This window comes from Setaria viridis, chromosome 9 (genome assembly GCF_005286985.2).
Source record: "Setaria viridis chromosome 9, Setaria_viridis_v4.0, whole genome shotgun sequence".
In the NCBI taxonomy this organism is placed as follows: Eukaryota; Viridiplantae; Streptophyta; class Magnoliopsida; order Poales; family Poaceae; genus Setaria; species Setaria viridis.
In genome coordinates, this window is record NC_048271.2 from 18,560,821 (window position 1) to 18,580,198 (window position 19,378).

Here is a 19,378-nt window from a genome sequence, read left to right on the forward strand (position 1 = left end):
GCGGAGGTGCTGGACTTCGTGCCTATGGCGGTGGAGCTCGAAGGCCCTGGCGGTTGTAGACTATGCCGCCCCCGGCACCTAGTCAAGCCAGGAGCCACTCTGAGGGCCGGTTCCGTGCACCGCAGGCTCGTGCACTGTGCAGGCACGTCACACCGAGGGCCGGTGCCCCGCACCGCTAACCACCCGTGTTGCCGCCCCGGCTGGCCGCCACCGCCGCGACCACCGTGCTGAGGCCCCGCGCTTGGCCCTCCCATGGCTCCACACGCCCTATGCCCCCTACCAGATCTGACGGCGACCGAGGTCGTGGTGGAGCTCCTCCGAGGCGCGAGGAGACAGTGGGGGCAGATGCCGCGGCGCTACTCTAGGGCCCCCCATCAGCTGTGACGCCGACCGCCTCCCACACGTCCGCAAGAAAGGGAGAGAGAGGGGGAGGGGGAAGTAGATAATATTGACGTGTGGGTTCCACTGCCATGTATCATTCACATCAGCGAAACCAGCAATCAAAACCGCTAGATGGTCAAATATGAACGGACAGTCGGGTGGTCAAAGATTCCTAGTTTTGGAATTTGATGGTTGAAACCAAGGCAATAGTTGGACTTTTTCCTTTTTATTATGAGAAGGGTCGAGCCTATGGAAATATGGAAATATGATACTCTATTTACGTAGAAATCCCTACGTCCTTACATTCTATTATAGAATATTACAGGACTCAGGCCCAAAATATAGCACATTCAAGTGAATTTCGAATATTGAGAATGCAAATATAAATTTCAATGTATAAAAGAATTGTGTCTGTACATACATTCAAAAAATTATTGTTCGGTATTTCATTCTAACGGCCTTGTGGACAAGACGGTGGTCCTAAATTTGTACATATCTCATCTGTTTCGCGCTAGTGTGCAGCTTCCTGCGCGATAGCCTTCTTTCATACCGTATCTATATACAAAGAACAAAGCGCCTCCACAGCTCGCAGGTAGGGCTCGAGGCCAGGGAAGGTAAACAGTGAGCATAATAAGCGAACACTTGTCTTTATCTCTCTAGTCCATAAGATGGCAAGGCCTGCACAACGCACGTGTTTAGAATATGAAATTGTCGCTAAAATATGTAGTAGCAACACACATGGGGTGTGGAAAAAACCAATGGCACAAGTACACTTACATCTATTTTTTCATCTTCAACAGACTAACGAATGAAATAAGCCGGAAGAGCACACCATAAAGCATAATAATGGTGATGCAAAGACCAAAATCGTTGATATCAAAGCCACCTTTAAGCAAGGCTCCACATCTAGTGATCAGCCACACACCTGAATACCTGAAGGGCGATAATGCATTAGGCAAATGATGGAACAGCTTGACGTGCTCATACAAGTTAAGAGACATGAGTGCAGGTGGTCGAGTGAGAAAATCATAAGAGGTCAAAAAAGGTAGTGCAATTTAATAATTTGTTTACTCTAGAAACAGTAAAACCAAATAGTTTCACCAATAAATATTCATAATCTGAAACACCAAAAGGCACTTTCAGAATTAGTTCGATAATTTCAGGTTATACAACAATAATAGTTGAGGCAAAATAGGCCATAACACCTCAAGTATGAAACATTAGATCTTCTAGCTGAAAGAAGTGGTTCATAGCTACTCCCTCCATTCCAAATTATAGGTCGTTTTGGCTTTATTAGATTCATAGATTTTGTTATGCACTTAGATATACCCTATGTCTAGATGCATAATAATATCTATGCATCTAGAAAAGCCAAAACAACCTATAATTTGGGACGGAGGGAGTAGTTTCTTTCAATAGTGAGGTTTCTCCATTTTTTGCTTGTTTATAATAGTTTTCCAGCACATAAAAAATGTGCTACACACAAATGTACGCCCTCCATCCCAAATTACTATTCGTCTTGGTTTTTCTAGATTCGTAACTTTTGTTATGCACCTATATACATGCTATGTCTACATACATAGCAAAAGCCATGTATCTACAAAAGCTAAAACGAATAGTAATTTGGGATGGAGGGAGTAGTTAATAACACCATAAACAAGTTCTATAATTACTTGATGACTGCTGATTAAAGAAACAGAATACTAACTCTTTTGCTCCTGCAATGATGAAAGCTTCTAGAGCCCACTTCGGATAGCTCAATTCTTTTATAACCCGCGGAAGGTCTGGTTTAGTGCCCACGAGGACCAGCACAACAGGCACTATTGCAGAACACTGCAACAGTATAGTTCATTAGCCACCTTCTACAGTCATATATCATGTTAAAAAAAAATTTGAAGATGCCTTACTAACCAGCTGAGCTAATCCAAGCTCAAACCAAATAGCAAAAGTGTAACCTATACCGGTTACACAATAAATTAGTGCCAGCAAAACCAAATAATTGTCTCTAAGAGTTGACCGTGGGTTGTTGAAGAAATAAAATGTTGAGAGGAAGATTATTGGCTTAACGGCAGTATTGAAATGATCCATAGTATCTCTTGCGAGAAAGTAAGCTAGAGAGCTCATGCCAGATTCTCTCTCCCTCCAATATTGCAACTTTTCGGGTGAAAATGACCGCAACGCCGCAAGCTGGCATAACAGAGCTGCAACAAACACATTAACGTTAGTTAAAATGTTACTGTTAGTCTGTTACATGTTTATCTTACAATTGCAAAAAATAAAGTTAAATTTTGCTAAAACTTTCTGTAACTGAATGAATTAAGACTTACATAGGATTTCCATTGTCAAACAGTGCACAGTCATGAACATGAGCTGGTTGGGATTTGTGTATTGCTAATTGAAGTTGTTATAGCTACAGAAAGTGAAGAGAAGCACATATGGGAAAGGAAAGAATAAATCACTAAAGATATACACAGCCAAGGGGGCAAAAGGGTATTATTTTTGTCTTATTTTCGCTTGTGCTTGTGTATCCTAAGAGAGTGCATTTTAAAGTGTTATAGCCACTATCAGCTCATGAAATATACATATCTTATAGTTCATCTTTTAGCGCATTGCAATATGTGCTAAGGGAAAACCATTTTTGGACCACAACTACTCCATACTGAACAAAACGTAGTGTTAATAATCTGTTAAAGGTAAATTTAACTTCAACAACATCTTCACTCTCCAACCACCCCAAGTAAATATGCCAAGAAAAGATGCAACTGGAGGAGATATATATATTTTTCATTTAAACTATAGAAGCGTAATTATGATGAAGATTAATACCTGTGACAGAAATTAGTTTATATTTACTAAAAGCTCTTGGTAATTTCATTGCAGCTCAATTATATACATTATATCATAACTTAGCTATGTACAAGGTTAACTTAGCTATGTACATTATATCATTATATTTACTACAAGGTTTTTTTGTTTCTTTGATAGTTTATGTAAATTTAATAATTTGGAAAAGCAAAAGATGCTGACTTACAAACTGCCATTATGGTATATCCATAAGAATCTGAACCAAATGAATCATCTCGAACTCTAGCAATTGTCCCAATGCATATTCCAGCAATACACAATATTATGTAATCAGCAGCCTGTTGTGTAGATTCACGCAGCCGTTGCTTTGCTACCCTGAAACATTTTGACAGTATAATTACAGACTGACTCACACAGCATGCAGGAAATGTCAACAAAAATAATTTACCTCCCCAAATAGTATCCATATTGTGCAAAAACACCAGGTGTTTTCCTTTCCAGTAATTTATTTGATTGTCTCACATTATGGTGCACAGAATCTGTACTCTCTGACTGTTCTGCCAAAGACCGTTCGCTAGAAATGGACCGAACAGTATATAACTCACGAATTGTATTGATATTCTCAAGGTCCTTTTGAAAATCATTTGGAACTTCATAGCCATTATGTAGCATCCAAAGGAGTGGCAAGTGTTTAGGAGTCACATTTCCCCTCATTTTAGTTTTTACTATTCCCTCTAAAATGTCAATGAAATAGTCTGGAGGATTCTCACGGTCTGGCACCTTGATCCCCAGGCCTGCGAAGTATATTTCAACTTCACTTACAGGCCCATGATAAGCAATAAGGCCACCTCTTGCCAAAAGGACAAAGTCGTCAAACATGTTGAACAAAGTATAGCTGTGTAAAACATTAACGAGTGTCAAGCTTATATGTCAATAAAGTAAAAAAAAAGAAGTGTGAAAATTAATGATTAGCCCTTTTTGGATAGTCAATCACATGCATTTGTTGAGCACTAAAATGCATGTGCATGAATTCTTTCACAAGGTTTTAACACCAACTAATAGGTGATCTTAGAAAAGGAATGCAAGCTTTCAGGCCCATTGATCAATGGATGCTAGATATTCATTAGAAAACTTTGCTTGTAAGCGAAGTCAATTTTAATTGAAGGGCATAAATTCATCAAAAAAGGGTACAAATTGATGATTAAACGTTTATGAGATACCTTGGTTGGTGAACCACTGCACAAACATTTACACCTTCAAGTGCTTCATGTCGAAGAGCCCTTAGAAGTAGCTGAGAGGAAGCACTGTCTAAGCCTGTAGTTGGCTCGTCTAATATCAGAAGAGATGGCTCCATAACCATTTCAATCCCAACGTTTACACGCTTCCTTTGTCCTCCAGAAATACCCCGTTTCTCCACTGTCCCAACAAGGGAATTTCTGATTTCTTGAAGCCCTAATGATTCAATAACCCGTTCAAGAACTCGAACCTTATGTGATCTTGACATGCCTTTGCTTAACCTATTCCACAAAACAATACTGATTGTTATAATAAACCATTTACTTTATGAAGATAAAATCAGGAACGTCAAGAAAAGGATTATTGGGGTCAACTCCATTGCTGCTTTTTTATACATACATAGCAAACACACAAGGCTGTTCAGGTCATCATCTAGACAAATAAATAATAGATTAAAGCTAAGAGCTAACGCTACTTCAGGTATCTGAAGACAGGAAATGGAAAAATAAAATTAAAATATAAATCATAACCCTTTATTTAAAAAAAATCAAATTATGATATATCTAAAAACAAATAAGCATTATGTTTGACACGTTGCATGGAGCAGCCACGAGAATTGATATTATAACAGCATGCACATCAGTATGTCTCTCTCTGTTGATATGTCTGAAATGCTATTTCATCGTTTCCTATTACAAGTTAAAAGTTCCGTTACAGGGGGAAATAATTAAACCCATATTTGTGCAACTTGGCACTGCAGAAGTAATAACTTATTTGATAAAGGCTTGTAAAAGTAGTTTAGTGGAAGAGAAAAGAATAGACTAGGAAAGTGATTAAACTTTGTGCCTGAGATGTATCAAATACCTGCAACATGAACTAAACCACAGGTTTTCCTCGACAGTCAGGTTCCCGTGGACAATATCATCTTGTGGCACAAAACCAATGATCTTCTTATATGACTGCATTAATCCAGGTATCCCATTTATAAGGACTATCCCATCCTTCTTATACCCTGACGTTTTACCTAACACAGCATTCAGAAAAGTAGTCTTTCCAGCTCCAGAAGGGCCCATGATAGCTGTTACCCTGCCTGGTGAAAGTTTTCCTGTAACACATTGCAGAAGTTTCTTTTTTCCAATCGATAGTGTTAGACCTCTGAAAGCCACTTCAAGCATTGGCCTTTGTGGTCTATCTTCAGTAGCTAGAGACACCACTCCAGAGAATGTTAATTTATCATTGTTTATCTTCATAGCTCTAGCTGATTTCTCAGGTGTATTGATAGACCCAGGCATTTCTACCTCATGCCGTAGCACAAGTTCTTTTGCTAATTTCCATCTTTCACGTGCTGCGGCTGATTTATTTTCCTTTTTTGCAGCCTTTTTACGAGCTCTAGATGAAATTTTTACTTGAATTGTAATAAATAGGCCAGAGCAGTTGTACACCAGTAGCAAAACAAAGCTCAAGATAGCCTGCAAAGAAGATCAGAAGTACAAGAGGAATTTTATTAAAAAACATAACTAAATAATGAGGCCAACATCTTTGGCAACAATTTAGATAAATATTTTACAAAGATATATTACATATCCAACCATTACACTGAAAAGATCCTGTAACCCCCCCCCCCCCCCAAAAAAAAAAATGTAGCAGGTGAGAGGATATTGGTTGTATTTAGCAAAAGTGACGATCTGCTTCCCATATAATACAAGGGTATGGGAGTGTTTGTAATGTGAATCGAGAAGGAATGGAATAGCAGCTTTGCTTTATTTCTTCTTCTTCTTCAGTGGCTGATTTACAGAAATCCCAACAGTATTCCAGTAAGAGTTTAAGTTCTAAAGCACCAGTTTTGCATATTCCATTGGGATTGGGGTGAACATATCAATTTTGTAAGTCTTAGATTTTACAACACTCAAAGACAAGAAAAGAAATGACAAAAGAAATTGGTCAATATGCCAACTTACCATTAATATGAAGCCATATAAAGTCAAATCTTCTTTTATTTCATTATCCTTGCAAGTGTTCTTCCAAAAGCACTCTGCAAATTTATGTGCCATTACTAAATATCCATAAACAAATTCAATAGATTAGATATGAAAACTCTAGATCCCTGCAGTCTGCACAAAGTATTGCAACATCATTTCCTGTTAGGCCCCGTTTGGGTCCAAGGAATTGGAATCTATTTAATGGAGTAGGCTAATTTATGTTGGAATGTGGCATTCCACAACTTTCCAAAGTTTAGATATAAGCCTATCTTAAATTCATGGGGTGGGAGATGGAAATTGATTCTATAGATTATGGTTATTAGATGGAATTCAATTCTTATAGCACGCTCTTAGACTCGCTTCTCTATAGTAGAAGTGCAGCATACAAGTATCTCTCCCATATCACCAACTATAATATACAACTATATTCCACATACAATTATATTAGCTTAATTAATTTGTGTCTAAATTATGATTATTAGGATGGAATTCAATTCCAATGATCCAAACGGGGCCTTACGTTTTTTGACAGAATTGCTGTCTGGACTATGCAACATTTAGTCAAAAAGTCAAATAAACCACAAAACTGGTGCGATTTTTACATTTAGCGGAACTGCAAACCATTGGTTAGGATTTCAGGCACCCACCCTGCTCTAAAAAAGTATTTAAGTGTTGGAACAATAAATGAGACTTAAAAGATCATAAGTTTGAACTAAGGGAACCAGTTACTAGGCAACTAATAGATCTAAATAATTGCATCTCAATGACGATTATTCAAAAAAAAGATATGCATACTCTTTTCATCAGTGGAACCTTTTCGGCAGTAGTACCTGCATACATACAAAGCAAATAACAATTAGCAACAGAACAACATATCACAATAAATTGTGGATGATGGCATACAAGAAAGAAACATTACCCACTGCTACAGTTGTGTTTCTGGGTTGTGGTTGGACAGTAGTGCCCTGGAGGGCAGAAGACATCATTAGTTCTAACAATATCAGCCCAAGAATCTGCAGTACCGCATGCAGTGTTCGTTCCTGGAGTTATTTGGTAAAAATACCTGGTATATTTTCAGAAAGAAAGAAATGAAATTCAAGTGCTGAGCAATAATTATGAACAATATTAAAAAGGCAAATAAAGTGTTGAAAATGAAAATTTATCTTACGGATCACAAAGGCCAGTAGTGATATTCAATGTCCCAAGAGGACAGTAAGCACCCAAAGGACAAGCTGAAAAAAAAGTTGAGAGCGAATTTGGAGGTAAGCAGAAACAACCGTGAATGCCAAAACAAGAGGGGTAATTTAAGTACAGGAAAAAAAGCATACCCTTGAGAAAAGGAACAAGTTTTTTTTTGTCACTTGTACTCTCAACTAAAGTGTTTTCTTCATTTTTAATTGTGAATATATTAACTTAATGCATCAAAACAAATAAAGGACTTACTTTTTGCATATTAGAACTTTCCTCAAAAGTAAGAAATGTTCAAATTCATAGGGTCTCCCATAATATAGTACCATTTGTTTCATGCAAAATAAGTTGAGTATGCTTGGCTGGCAGGCTGAGTTTGTTTGAAGAAAACTTACGTATCATGCAGGTCAGACCAAGGGGGCAGAAGAAACCCGGACAACATGGCCTGCAGTTCACTGCTCTTGATGGAACTGATTCGTCAGATGACTCACCACCCAACATGCAAGCCCAACCGGGCTGGCACCCAAGCGCCCATGAGTTTCGATTGCAGTTACTACTTACCCTGGCGCTGCTACGACTGCTAGTGCTAGCCAAGCTTTTGATATACACCTCCACTTCAGCTTTATTGCACAGCATTGCAGCCATGTTCCCTGCACAGACAAACACTTTCACTGAATATAATCATGGTACATTTTCTTCAAGGATTATAATGTGGAATCCATTACTTTAACCCTGTCTCTAGTGAAAACTGAAAACATTGCAGTACCCAATCAGAAAATGTAGGGTCCATTGAATTGAAAAAAAAAACGCTAGCAATAGGCATAGGCATCTCCAGCATATCTAAACATACAAAAATTCGAAACTAACAACATACATTCCCAGATCACCAAAATCCCCTTAGTCTCCACTCTCCACCAAACGAAGATGCGCCTCCGCTCTCTACAGGACATAAAACGAATTGGCGAATCCGCGTTCGCGGAACGATTCGAGGGTTTACTGATAACAGAAACAACTTAGCAAAGCGGCCGGTTGCGGTGGTGCGAATGTAGGGGAGGGGATCGGTGGTTCGGTCGGAGCATACCGCAGCACGTGAGCAGCACCCGCGACGCCCATGCTCTCGACCATGGACGCCACGCGGCGCGGGAGGGGGACGGACGGGATGGCGGCGCCAGCGGCGCCGGCGGCGCCCTCGAGCGGGCGGCGAGGCTGCCGCTAGAGGATGCGGAGGCGTCATTTCGAGGCAACTTGGAAGTTGGGAACTTGGAAGTGGGTGACGTCGTGTTCGGTTATAGCTCTATCTAACTCTGGGCCCGGTTCGCTTCACCTTATATTCCGGCTGAAAAGTTGAGCTTATAAGCCGGCTGAAAAGTTGAAACGGCTGATTTGTTGTGAGAGGAAAGTACTGTTTGGTGGCTGATAAGCCGGCTGACAGGCCATCTAAGTTGGATTCGTCTCTGTATCAGGCTGTTCGTTACTTGAAATCCCAACAGCTAGGAGGTGTTCGGGAGGAGAGGACTAAATTTTAGTTCCCGTCATATCGAATGTTTGAACACTAATTAGGAGTATTAAATCTAAACTAATTACACAACCCCTAGGCTAAATCGCGAGACAAATCTATTAAGCCTAATTAGTCCATAATTTGACAATATGGTGCTACAGTAACTATTCGCTAATGATGGATTAATTAGGCTTAATAGATTCGTCTCGTGATTTAGCCTAGGGGTTGTGCTATTAGTTTTGTAATTAGCTCATATTTAGTCCTCCTAATTAGCATCTGAACATTCGATGTGACAGGGCTAAAGTTTAGTTCCTATCTTCCAAACACCCCCCAGTTTCCTCTTTAAAAATTTACACTCTTCACCCACACTACAACAATCTCTTCATTTTACACTCTTCATTCTGACAATTACTTCATGCGGCATTCACACTTTGGAAAGGCAAATTGGCTTGCCAAGTTTGGCAGGTCGGATGAGCTGGAGAGCCAGATAGCAACTCTGTTGGACCATGATTTTCTTAATGACTTACTAAATTTTAATTTGGGAGAGTCAAATAGTAACTCTGTTGGAGTTGCTGTTAGCTGTTTGTTTTGGCTCCTAGAGCAACTTCAAAAAGCTGCTAATCTTACCCCCAATATCTTTTTAGGGAGAAAATGAGAAAAAACGAACTCCAACAGTCCACCCAAACCTTCCCCAATTTTTTAGCGACGCTAAAAAACAGCCAGCCACCGCGTATATTTTAGCGTTGGTGTTCCTCCCCCAATCCTGATTCCCGCACTCCCGCGCATCCCTTCTGATGGACCCAATACGATGACGTGGCCTGTTTTGAAATATTGGGAGCAATTTATTAGCGATCTACTGTGGATTGATATGTTTTTGGAGGAAATTTTTTTAGAGGAACCCCCAATATATAGTTTTGGGGAAGAATTTGTTTGAGTACTCTTTGGAGTCGCTCTTAGCCGTTTGTTTTGGCGGTTTGTTTTCGGTCGCCGGCTGGTCCCACTTGTCGGTCGCTAAAAAACGAGCAGCATTATGTTCTGCTAACCGAAACATATGTGCCTATAATTTTAAATTTTAAATTTGGTAAAAAAAATTAAAAAACATTGTGATAACTGAGCGTACCGCTCGTTTCAGAAAACAATGAATTTTATTTTCGGCCTTCATATCTATCGAGAAAACTTTCTAATCCTCTATGGTTGTACGAACACTTGTACCATAGTCAATTACCGCTTGAACTGACATGCTGCAGGCGCAAGGGTCAAAAGATGAGATCTTTTCGGTATATAAGTCCATCATTGTAAGGCTATCTTAGGATGAGAATATCTGTGAAAAAGAATTCTCTTCCATTATATTATCTGTGGCTACAAAATCAACATCATCTTCAGAGTAATTTGAATATAAATCTATTGATACAACTTTTATACTCTGAGCATTATGCAATTTGACTGTTTTTTTTGTTAAAGTTTGAAAAGCTAACTTTTTTCAAAATAAAATACGCCTTATGAATAGAGTAACTAGTTTTCGTGTCGTGGATTGAGCTCAGGTATTCGTCTTGATTGTCAAAAGCAACAGGTATTTTTGGGTTCCAAACCAAGAGCGTGACAAAAATGATGCTGAATTTACGCACAGGTATTCGTGCCGATCGTCGAAAGCAACCTAACTGAACCGTTAGTTCAGCAAACCGCAGCTGAATCCTGAATTAATCTGAGCTGCTGTGGACTCACCTCTAGTTTGCTCCATGCATTCGGAGGCGAAGCTCAGGTCCGAGTTGAAGTTGAACGTCTGGTTCAGATCCTTCTTCCTGATGATCATCAAGCGCAAGGTAAACCAGCAGCAGCATACAAAACAGTTACTACTTTTTATCGATCGACTCGAATATTGAAACGGCGGTGGGAGCTCAGGCGACAACGTACACGTCGGCCATGCAGAAGCCGAACTTCTTCTGCAGCTGGTCGGTGAGCTCGCCGGTGAGGCGCCGGAGGTCGCCATCGAGGTCCTGCTGCACGGCCGGCAGCGGCGGTGCGCCATCGAGCACCTGCGCGAGCGGCGGCGGCGCGCGGTCCAGCGGCACGGGCGGCGCCGGCGGCAGCTGCTGGCATCGCGCCGCGCGGGGCAGCGCCACGAGCAGCGCGGCGGCGGCGGCGAGGAGGATGAGGATGAGGGCGCGCATGGTGGTGGCCGCCTCGGGTCAACAACGACCACGGCGCAATCGATCGATCATCTCGGAATAACCAGAAGTGGGGGGGAGGAATGGACCCCGCGTATATAGCCGGTCAGCTTCTTGCCACGACGTACGTGTCGGTGTTTAGGCAGAGACCGGGCCTGTGTCGGACACGGTCAGAATGAGCGCCTCGACACGAAATTTCGGGCGGTGACAAAAGCTTACCTGAGGCAGTACTGATTTCACAGTCTTTAATTTCATTTTGACTTCGCTTCTTTGCAATCCGAGGAAGGATTCAGGAGATCACGGAAATGGTTTTTTAGAGCGGCGGGGCACGTGTGTTTTCAACGGTGTTCGCGTCTCACGGTCTCAGTCAGCAGCCTCGATCAGGAGTGAAACGAAACAAAAGAAAAAGGCACATTCCCTGCAAGTTTCTTAACCAACCTAGTGGGTTTTAATAGAGTTTCGAACTGTTTGGTTTTATTCAGAGTTCAGATTGCTTAACCATATCCTCCAAAAAAAAAAAGATTGCTCAACCGTACCATATGATTTGAAACAAAATAAATTTGCAGAAATGTTAGCATTGTACTCTCTCCGACCAGGGAATACTTGGAAGAATTTGCCTGTCGCAAGCTAATTATCAGTTGGGAAACTGCTTAACTTTTTAATGGTCCCTAAATATTTTCCTGCCGCCAGTTCAAATGTACGGTCAGAAATGGCTTGGTTTTCTACCTCAAACATATGACATTTAAGATAATCTAATTATTAGCTCGTTTTAAACGCCGTATTTTAAAACCAGAGTATAATGTACAGTTGTTAGTTTGCTGCCTTGTATAACTAATCTCCTAAACTGTTCTATTAGAAAACTAATCACCGTTGATTATCGGCTTGTGTACACACGAAGCGCAGCCTCCAGCATATAAAATGGAGCCATGGCCATATTGCGCAGCCGTCCATATTTTTTACTCATTTAAATGTTTTCAACGGTAAAATCGTACTCGCTCGTCGGTAGGTTATTTTAACTTTTTCAAACTTGTACCCCCTTCGTAGGTTATTTTAACTTTTTTAAATACATGATTTTGCTATGCACCTAGGTATAAGTTATGCTTAGATACATAACAAAATCTATGTATTTAAAAAAACTTAAACAACTTAAATTTTTTTAAAATTGAAGTTGCGCCAAACAAGTTCTGTATACATATAAGAATAGACTCATCAGGACACACTACGTGCTTATATAATATATTAAAGTCTATTTGAAGTGCGTGTCCCAGTCCTTGTTGCACAAGCGTTTTTAGCTGTATGTGGGTCCAGTTAACATCTTGAGTACGTACTACGAACTTTGATAAACAAGGGAGAAAGAGTCACGTTCGGTGAAGTTTCTTAATCAAGTTAGTCGCCACAGGATAATGGTTTTCAATGGAGTTGGGGTCATTGAACGAGTTTTTTTTTGGACACGGGTCATTAAACGAGTTGGGATGGAAAAGGTACTGAAAAACCAGGGAAAAGCCGGACAGCCCAGCCCAGCCAAAGCCGCTCACACGACCCAGCGTATGCTCCCGTGCCACCCAGAGTGTCGTTGCCCCCGCACGGCCCACCCAGATGAGCACGCACTGCGAATCGTTAAACCATTTCAACTCCCGCGTGAGGAGCAGACTGCAGACGTGCTGAATGTTGATCACTTGATCAGCGATCGCCCGTCCGGCGCCCAAATGCACGCACGCCGGCGGCGCCTCGTGCCGGAACACCGTTGCGAAATCACGGTCCTTCGTGACACTACATGTCCAAGCACTAACCTGTCTATTTCACCGTCAACGTGCGGTGATAACTAAATAAAACGCGGCGAGCAACGAACTAGTAGTATTCCCCAGGTCTTGCTATATCTACTGTAGGATGGAGTAGCCGATCAGGACAAGGGCCATATGCTGCGCGAGATCAAGCTTCGGAGGGTGAAAGGCCACGCTAACAATATCAAAAGCCTCGTCGCACCATGTTCCTGTCTCCCGGAGGGGGCACCACGGCGTGCTAGCTAACTTGATCCGACCGAAAAACATTATAGAACCATAATCACATGGGAATCTCCAACCAAACTAACTAAACACATCATCCCAACCGTTAAACCATTTCTTAGCACCAACTCTAGTTAGGATACTTAGAGCAACTCCCTTTTATTATTATTCCCAAAACCTTATTAAGGAGAAAAAGTTAAAACTGATCCTCCAACAGCTCCCCTTACTCCTTGCAAAAATACGGCAATGCGAATAACTCCTCCGACGCCTCGCAAATTTCCGTGACTCCGCTCTTCCCCGATCGCTTCCCCACGTACTCTTTTCCCACAACGAAGAAGAAGAATCTATCATTATCTGAAGACGAATCCAGCACCAGTTTAATGGAAAGGCTTCTTCGACTCATAAGGAATCCGTTTTACCTATCTCCAATTGCGATTATAGAACGCAACAACAGATTTGAGGGGATGGAAGGGGCGACGAGTGTCAGCGGCGCTAGAAGGGGGGGGGCGACGGGAGAAACAGATGGTGAGGGGGCATGAGGGGGGAGGTTAGATCATGAGGAGGAAGGTGAGGTCGACCCAACTGATGGGCCCAATCGTGCTTACGTGGCCTGTTTTGAAATACTAGGAAGATTATTATTGGAGATCTGCCGTGGGATAACATGATTTTAGAGAAAAAATATTTAAAAAAAAGGTAAAGACTTCTTTCCAACCTGCTGTAATTTTGTTCAACTGCATGGCCGCGTCGATCTGCCGTCCACGCACGATCAGATGATGTATATTCCGTGACTACTTTTCAGAATTCAGAGACGCGCATGCCAAGATCTTCCATGTGCGCGGCCCCCACAACGTGCGTGATGCTCCATGTCCTCTACCATTTCCTTCTTCCCAACAAACTCACTCTTATCTTTTCACCTCTCTCTCTATCTCTCCTATCTTCCTTAGGCGAGGGAGCGGCTCACGCGGCAGCCCCGACGAGGGAGCGCACGGCGCGGCGCCCCCCCTCCCTCCCCTGCAAGGGCGCGCTGTGGCGGCCCCATGATGGAGAACGCGGCAGCCCCGGTGCGGGAGCGATGGCCTCCCACAAGGACGCATGCGGTGGCCCCATGAGGATGCACCCAGCAGCCCCTGATGACGCAAGGGCGCGTGTGGCGGCACTCGGCTAGGGCGCACGCGGCGGCGGCGGCGACCCCAGCGAGGGAGCGAAAGCTCGAGTCGCTGCACGGCTCCACCATGCGCTTGACCACGGAGCGCTTAGGTGACGTGTCGGTGCTTGCCGAGAGCTACCGTTTCTTCAACATCTACAGACACACCACTGCGACGCTAGGATGCGATATTATTTTTTCTTCAAATCGCTTCCAGTTAGCAACAAGGAGCTTAATCTGCTGTTGATGCAAAATCTGAACTTCAGGCTCTACGTTGAACAACACGGAGGATCTGGGAGTTCTGCTTAACTCCAGTGCAGGCTCCAAATCGGCTTTCGAGTGGTGCAAGGTGTGCCAGTCAATTTGAACTGAAAATTAACAAGATAAACATTAAATTACTGAGCCGATCGGCAGCAAAGCCTTTCGAACCCATGGGTAGGCGTTCCTGAAATAAACACCACAATAGACAGATTATTCAATGTAATCATGCGGTGTAAACAAATAAAGCATTAGTAGCATGTGCCATCGGCTATATGAGCTGACGAGCTAAGATACAGCAGTGTAAAACAACAGCCATAAAAGGAGCCCTTGCTAACCATGCACTAGACTAACCGATCTAGTTAATGTCTTGATAAGTGTAATTGAACTTAGAGAATGTAACACGAATGAGAGGGTATTGACACCAATCTATTAACCTAAGAGATTAGAACATAGCAAACAAGGACCTCTTGCCTACCGCTTACGAGCAAATTAAGCTAATGGAATCCTAATTAATGTCATGACCATGTAATTGAATTTAGACAATGTAACACGGTGAGAGGGCATTAACTTCGGCTCACTAACTTAGTCAGACAAGCTCATGGCAGCAAGGCTTTGTATGCGCCCCTATCAGCTCAATGACCTCACCACGCTTCTAAGAGAAACGGATAAGATCCGACCGAAGCATCGGCTCTCAATAGTAGCATGCTGACATCAAAGGCCTGACGGTTAGCAATACGAGGGGCAGGGGTAAAGTTCTATCGGACCTAGCATACATAAAGCAGTAAAAGCATGCAAGATCTACCAACCGATACGATCTGATTACTGTGAACGTTTAAACAAGGAAAGGGAGCTGATGAAGACAACCTAACCATATCTAAGCCGTTCGATAACTGTGAGCAACCATCGAAGACAAGCAGAATATTGGATAAAGCCTAGAAAGTTCTACTTGCAATCTAAGATAACTTGATAACTAGCCACACAACCAAATATCAGAATATAAGACTTAACTTAGAAAGTTCGAGGTCGTGATGATCGAATGACGGTACTTACAAGCTTGCCTAAGATCGAAGCTGATGCAGCTGTGTGCGCAGGAACGAACTCATCGAATCTACTCTACTCCTACTTCTAGAGGTTTTTGGTGGTGTGGCGTCGAAAGATTGTATTGATTGATTGATGATTATTCGCTACAAGGCTCACAGGTTTATATTTATACCCTGGAGCAAGCTAAAATCCTAGTTGATTATGATATGAACTATTACAAACTTAACTAAAACTACTAAAGATACACCTCAACACTTTCCCTTACTTGGTGGAGTCGATTTCGCTTCGGATCGGGCTTTCTCTTGTTGGGATACGAGGTAGGCTATGCTAGCGCAAATCAAAATTTCTACCGCGTATAACCAGGAAGAACTGCCGTATAAGGATCACGGGATTACCACTCGACGCACTACTGGTGCGGAAGATGTAGATATGCGTCGATGCAGTGAAGACGATCACGTAGTCGTACGTAGTCGATCAACGTAGTCGTACGTAGTCGATCACGTCCAGCAGCTCCTCAGCAGCTCGTCCACGTGCAGCAAGATCGCCTTCGGTACCGCGGCTCGTCGTCGGCTCGTCGTGGCTCGTCGGTGGCTCGTCGGCGGCTCGTCCAAGTGCTGCAGGCGCAACACCTCCAAGGTATCCACACGTGCAGGGAGGAAGCGTCGCAAGCCGGACTGCTAGATCCGCGAGTTGCAACAGGCGAGGGCGTGGGAGGCGCGGCAGGTGTGTTTCGCCAAAAGGTGTAAACCCTAGGGCGCCCCCACCCCTCTATTTATAGAGGTTTCTGATGGGCCTCTGGATCCGAGGCCCATTAGTACTTCTAAACCTAATCCAACTCGGATCAGATCCGAATTGGGCTTCCAGCCCCTTAAGTGTGTGACCCTATGGGTTCGGATACGTATAGACATGGCCCGAGTACTCCTGCTCGGCCCAATAGTCGGTAGCGGCCTCTAGCAAGACGTGCCAACTCCTATACGCACACGAAGATCATATCAGACGAACCATCACAACATAATATACATGCTATTCCCTTTGCCTCACGATATTTGGTCTAGCTTCAAGCCGACCGCTCTTTCTCGATCCTGTGATTCGAAATCCCTTTGTAGGTTAACTCTTAACCGTACGTAGCATGGCCATGCATTTTGGATCCGATCACTCGAGGGGCCCAGAGATATCACTCTCAATTAGAGAGGGGCAAATCCCATCTTGACTGACCATGTCTCACAGCATGCTTCTTGACAAACCCGAAAGCTACCTTTATAACTACCCTGTTACGGCGTAGCGTTTGATAGCCCCTAAGTAGGTCGATCCACATCTAGAATACATGCGACAGTCTCAGGTCTAAGGACAAAGCGTATATGTTGTTTAAAGAGAGAACTACTTCTCGTGTTGGGTCAGTCCTAGCACATGTCTCCACATGTGTCCACATTATTAGTTCAACATCTCCATGTCCATGACTTGTGAAACATAGTCATCAACTAATACATGTGCTAGTCTAATATTCATGTGTGTCCTCACATGAACTCCGACTAGGGACAACTTTAGAATAACCATACAAGTAAAGAGTTTCACATACAATTCACATAATTGCAAATCAATTCAAGTAGCCTTCAATGGATATTCAATGAACACAACATACAAATCATGGATACAAATGGAATATCATCATCTCTATGATTGCCTCTAGGGCATACCTCCAACATCTCTGATCTTCTATTGGCTTCCGGAATCCTGGTCACCCGCGGCTGGTCTTGGTCAACACGCTTCATCAACAAACCCTTTATCTCTCCTTCATCGGCTACCATAACCTAATCCATAGCAGTTGACTCTGGTCAAAAACCGATGTCAACACATGCCCCCCAATTTTGGAATATAATATTATGTTCCAAAATTCTCTTCTCTTGTCAGCACCTTCATAAGTCTTGAGCCGATATCCTTCCAAAACAAAACGAGCCATTGCCACAATCATGACTCTTTTTTGGGTCTCCGCGATGGCACCGCCCTCGATTTTCAGGATTCACCTGATCAATAATACTATTACATAACTGCCCCGTCCCTTCATCTTCTTCACCAAGCCAAGCAAGCTCTCCACCACCGCAAATCAAAACCAGATCTCCACTTCTGAAACCATCTTCAAGCGCAATAGTTGTTGAAGCATCTTATCCCTCTAATGGCTACCTCCATCACCATCCCATAGCACCACCTTATTTTGATGTTTTTAGATCTGATATGCACCTTTTGCGACATTTCTCAATATTCTTTCCATCGCTTCCCTGTAGGTGCTTAGAGGCCACATTTTGATTCCACTTAGTGACGTAGATAATGCATTCTTTCTTAGCCCCATGGGTGATGAGGATCCCACTGATTTCATCAATGCTGAAACCCAAAGGATTCCTTGTAAGACCTCCTCCATGGATCTAACTATCTGGGAAAATGGTTCTTTGAGTCCATTAAACCTGAATATTCCTTTATTAACACTGTTGTTACTGCGCTGCAGTTATAAATAACAAAGGAAAACATCCCTTTCATTTTACTTTTGCCATCTGCTCTTTCAACTTCCACACTGTAACCCTAGTGCCGTCGCTGCCTAATCCTTGAGCGCTAGCACCGCCGTTCCCCACCACTCAGCCCCCAAGCGTATGCGAAAGAAGATACACATGGCAACAAGGATGGGGAAGAAAGAAGTTGTAGCCAAGGCGGTTGAGGGCGGGAAGAAGAAGGTGGACAAGAAGAAGGAGATTCAACTACCAGCACCCAAGTACGAGAAGATGGACCAAACTGCGTCGTTGACTCCTATGTGTGCCTGGAAGCGATCTTCGCTGAAGGAGGAAGACATCAAGGTGCTGGTAGCAACCAACCTTCTCCAGGAAAAAGATATCATCAACTAGAGATCTGCCTACGGCAACCCGTGGCCGCTTGAAGGGTACCCGGAGGAGATGGTAATCTTCGCACATTTCATTGAACACAGTCTTGCATTGCCTGCCTCTGACTTTCTTCCGGGGTTTATTGGATTACTACAAGTTGGAGCTTGTGCACTTGAATCCCAATGGTATTCCGCATGCCGCAATTTTTGTGCATTTGTGCGAAGCCTTCTTGTGGATCGAGCCTCACTTCCAGTTGTTCTGGAAGTTCTTTCGCGTAAAGCCACAGCCCAAGAGGAAGCACACCTAAGTAGTTGGAGGTGCCAGGATTCAAATAATGGAGAACCTCAAGGGCCTTTACTTGGATTATGAATTGATTGACTCACATTCTAGATGAAAATAGAAGTGGAGCTACATCGGCAACCACGACCCCAAGCTCCCCAAGTTAACTGGACATCGCCCAACTTGGAACAACAGATGGCTAGATGAGCCATCCCACGGAGATTGCCTGCAACTACCCGAACTCCTAGACAGGATAGCCAAGCTCAAGCAAGAAGGATTAACAGGAGTCGAAGTAGCTTTTAGCTTCATGAAGCGGCGAGTTCAGCCTCTGCAACTTCGGTGCCGTTGGGGCTACAAGTACTCGGGTGTCAATGACCCGTCCAGGCTATCTCCAAAGGAACTCAGTGCAGACGAGGTCATGGCGCGGTTGTAGCGCATCTTCAAGAATGCAGGTGAAATCCCTATGATTCTGTGAGAGTTTTGCACCGCCAACCCACCAAAAGTTGTAAGTACCCATGGCCGCAGCCCCTGAGT

The 19,378-nt window shown here is 43.1% G+C and overlaps 1 protein-coding gene across 4 annotated transcripts; it reads right to left on the reverse strand.

The window, feature by feature from the left end:
* Nucleotides 1–749: 749 nt before the first annotated feature.
* Nucleotides 750–11,314, reverse strand: LOC117839172 (ABC transporter G family member 25). Of its 4 annotated transcripts, XM_034719445.2 has the most exons (15): nt 10,999–11,314; nt 10,810–10,886; nt 7,985–8,239; nt 7,570–7,633; nt 7,321–7,464; nt 7,197–7,231; nt 6,381–6,454; nt 5,287–5,891; nt 4,407–4,703; nt 3,635–4,081; nt 3,413–3,561; nt 2,293–2,582; nt 2,090–2,214; nt 1,159–1,314; nt 750–1,059 (listed from the first exon to the last, which is right to left on the reverse strand). In XM_034719445.2, the coding sequence occupies exons 1-14, from the start codon at nt 11,253–11,255 to the stop codon at nt 1,161–1,163; spliced, it is 2,973 nt and encodes a 990-aa protein (XP_034575336.1). In that variant the 5' UTR covers nt 11,256–11,314; the 3' UTR covers nt 750–1,059; nt 1,159–1,160. The 4 variants fall into 4 exon arrangements, with proteins under 4 accessions (XP_034575336.1, XP_034575340.1, XP_072146810.1 ...); XM_034719449.2 differs by lacking the exons at nt 10,810–10,886; nt 10,999–11,314 and adding an exon at nt 8,671–8,860; XM_072290709.1 differs by lacking the exons at nt 10,810–10,886; nt 10,999–11,314 and adding an exon at nt 8,464–8,554.
* Between the last annotated feature and the right edge of the window lie 8,064 nt (nt 11,315–19,378).

What these genes read in the sequence shown, in the direction of transcription:
- LOC117839172 (XM_034719445.2), bottom strand. Translation starts at nt 11,255, where the DNA reads ATGCGCGCCCTCATCCTCATCCTCCTCGCCGCCGCCGCCGCGCTGCTC. An exon ending in ATATACCATAATGGCAGTTT is followed by an intron (nt 2,583 to 3,412) that starts GTAAGTCAGCAT and finishes TGTTTGTTGCAG; the next exon opens with CTCTGTTATGCCAGCTTGCG. An exon ending in AGCTTGGATTAGCTCAGCTG is followed by an intron (nt 2,215 to 2,292) that starts GTTAGTAAGGCA and finishes ATACTGTTGCAG; the next exon opens with TGTTCTGCAATAGTGCCTGT.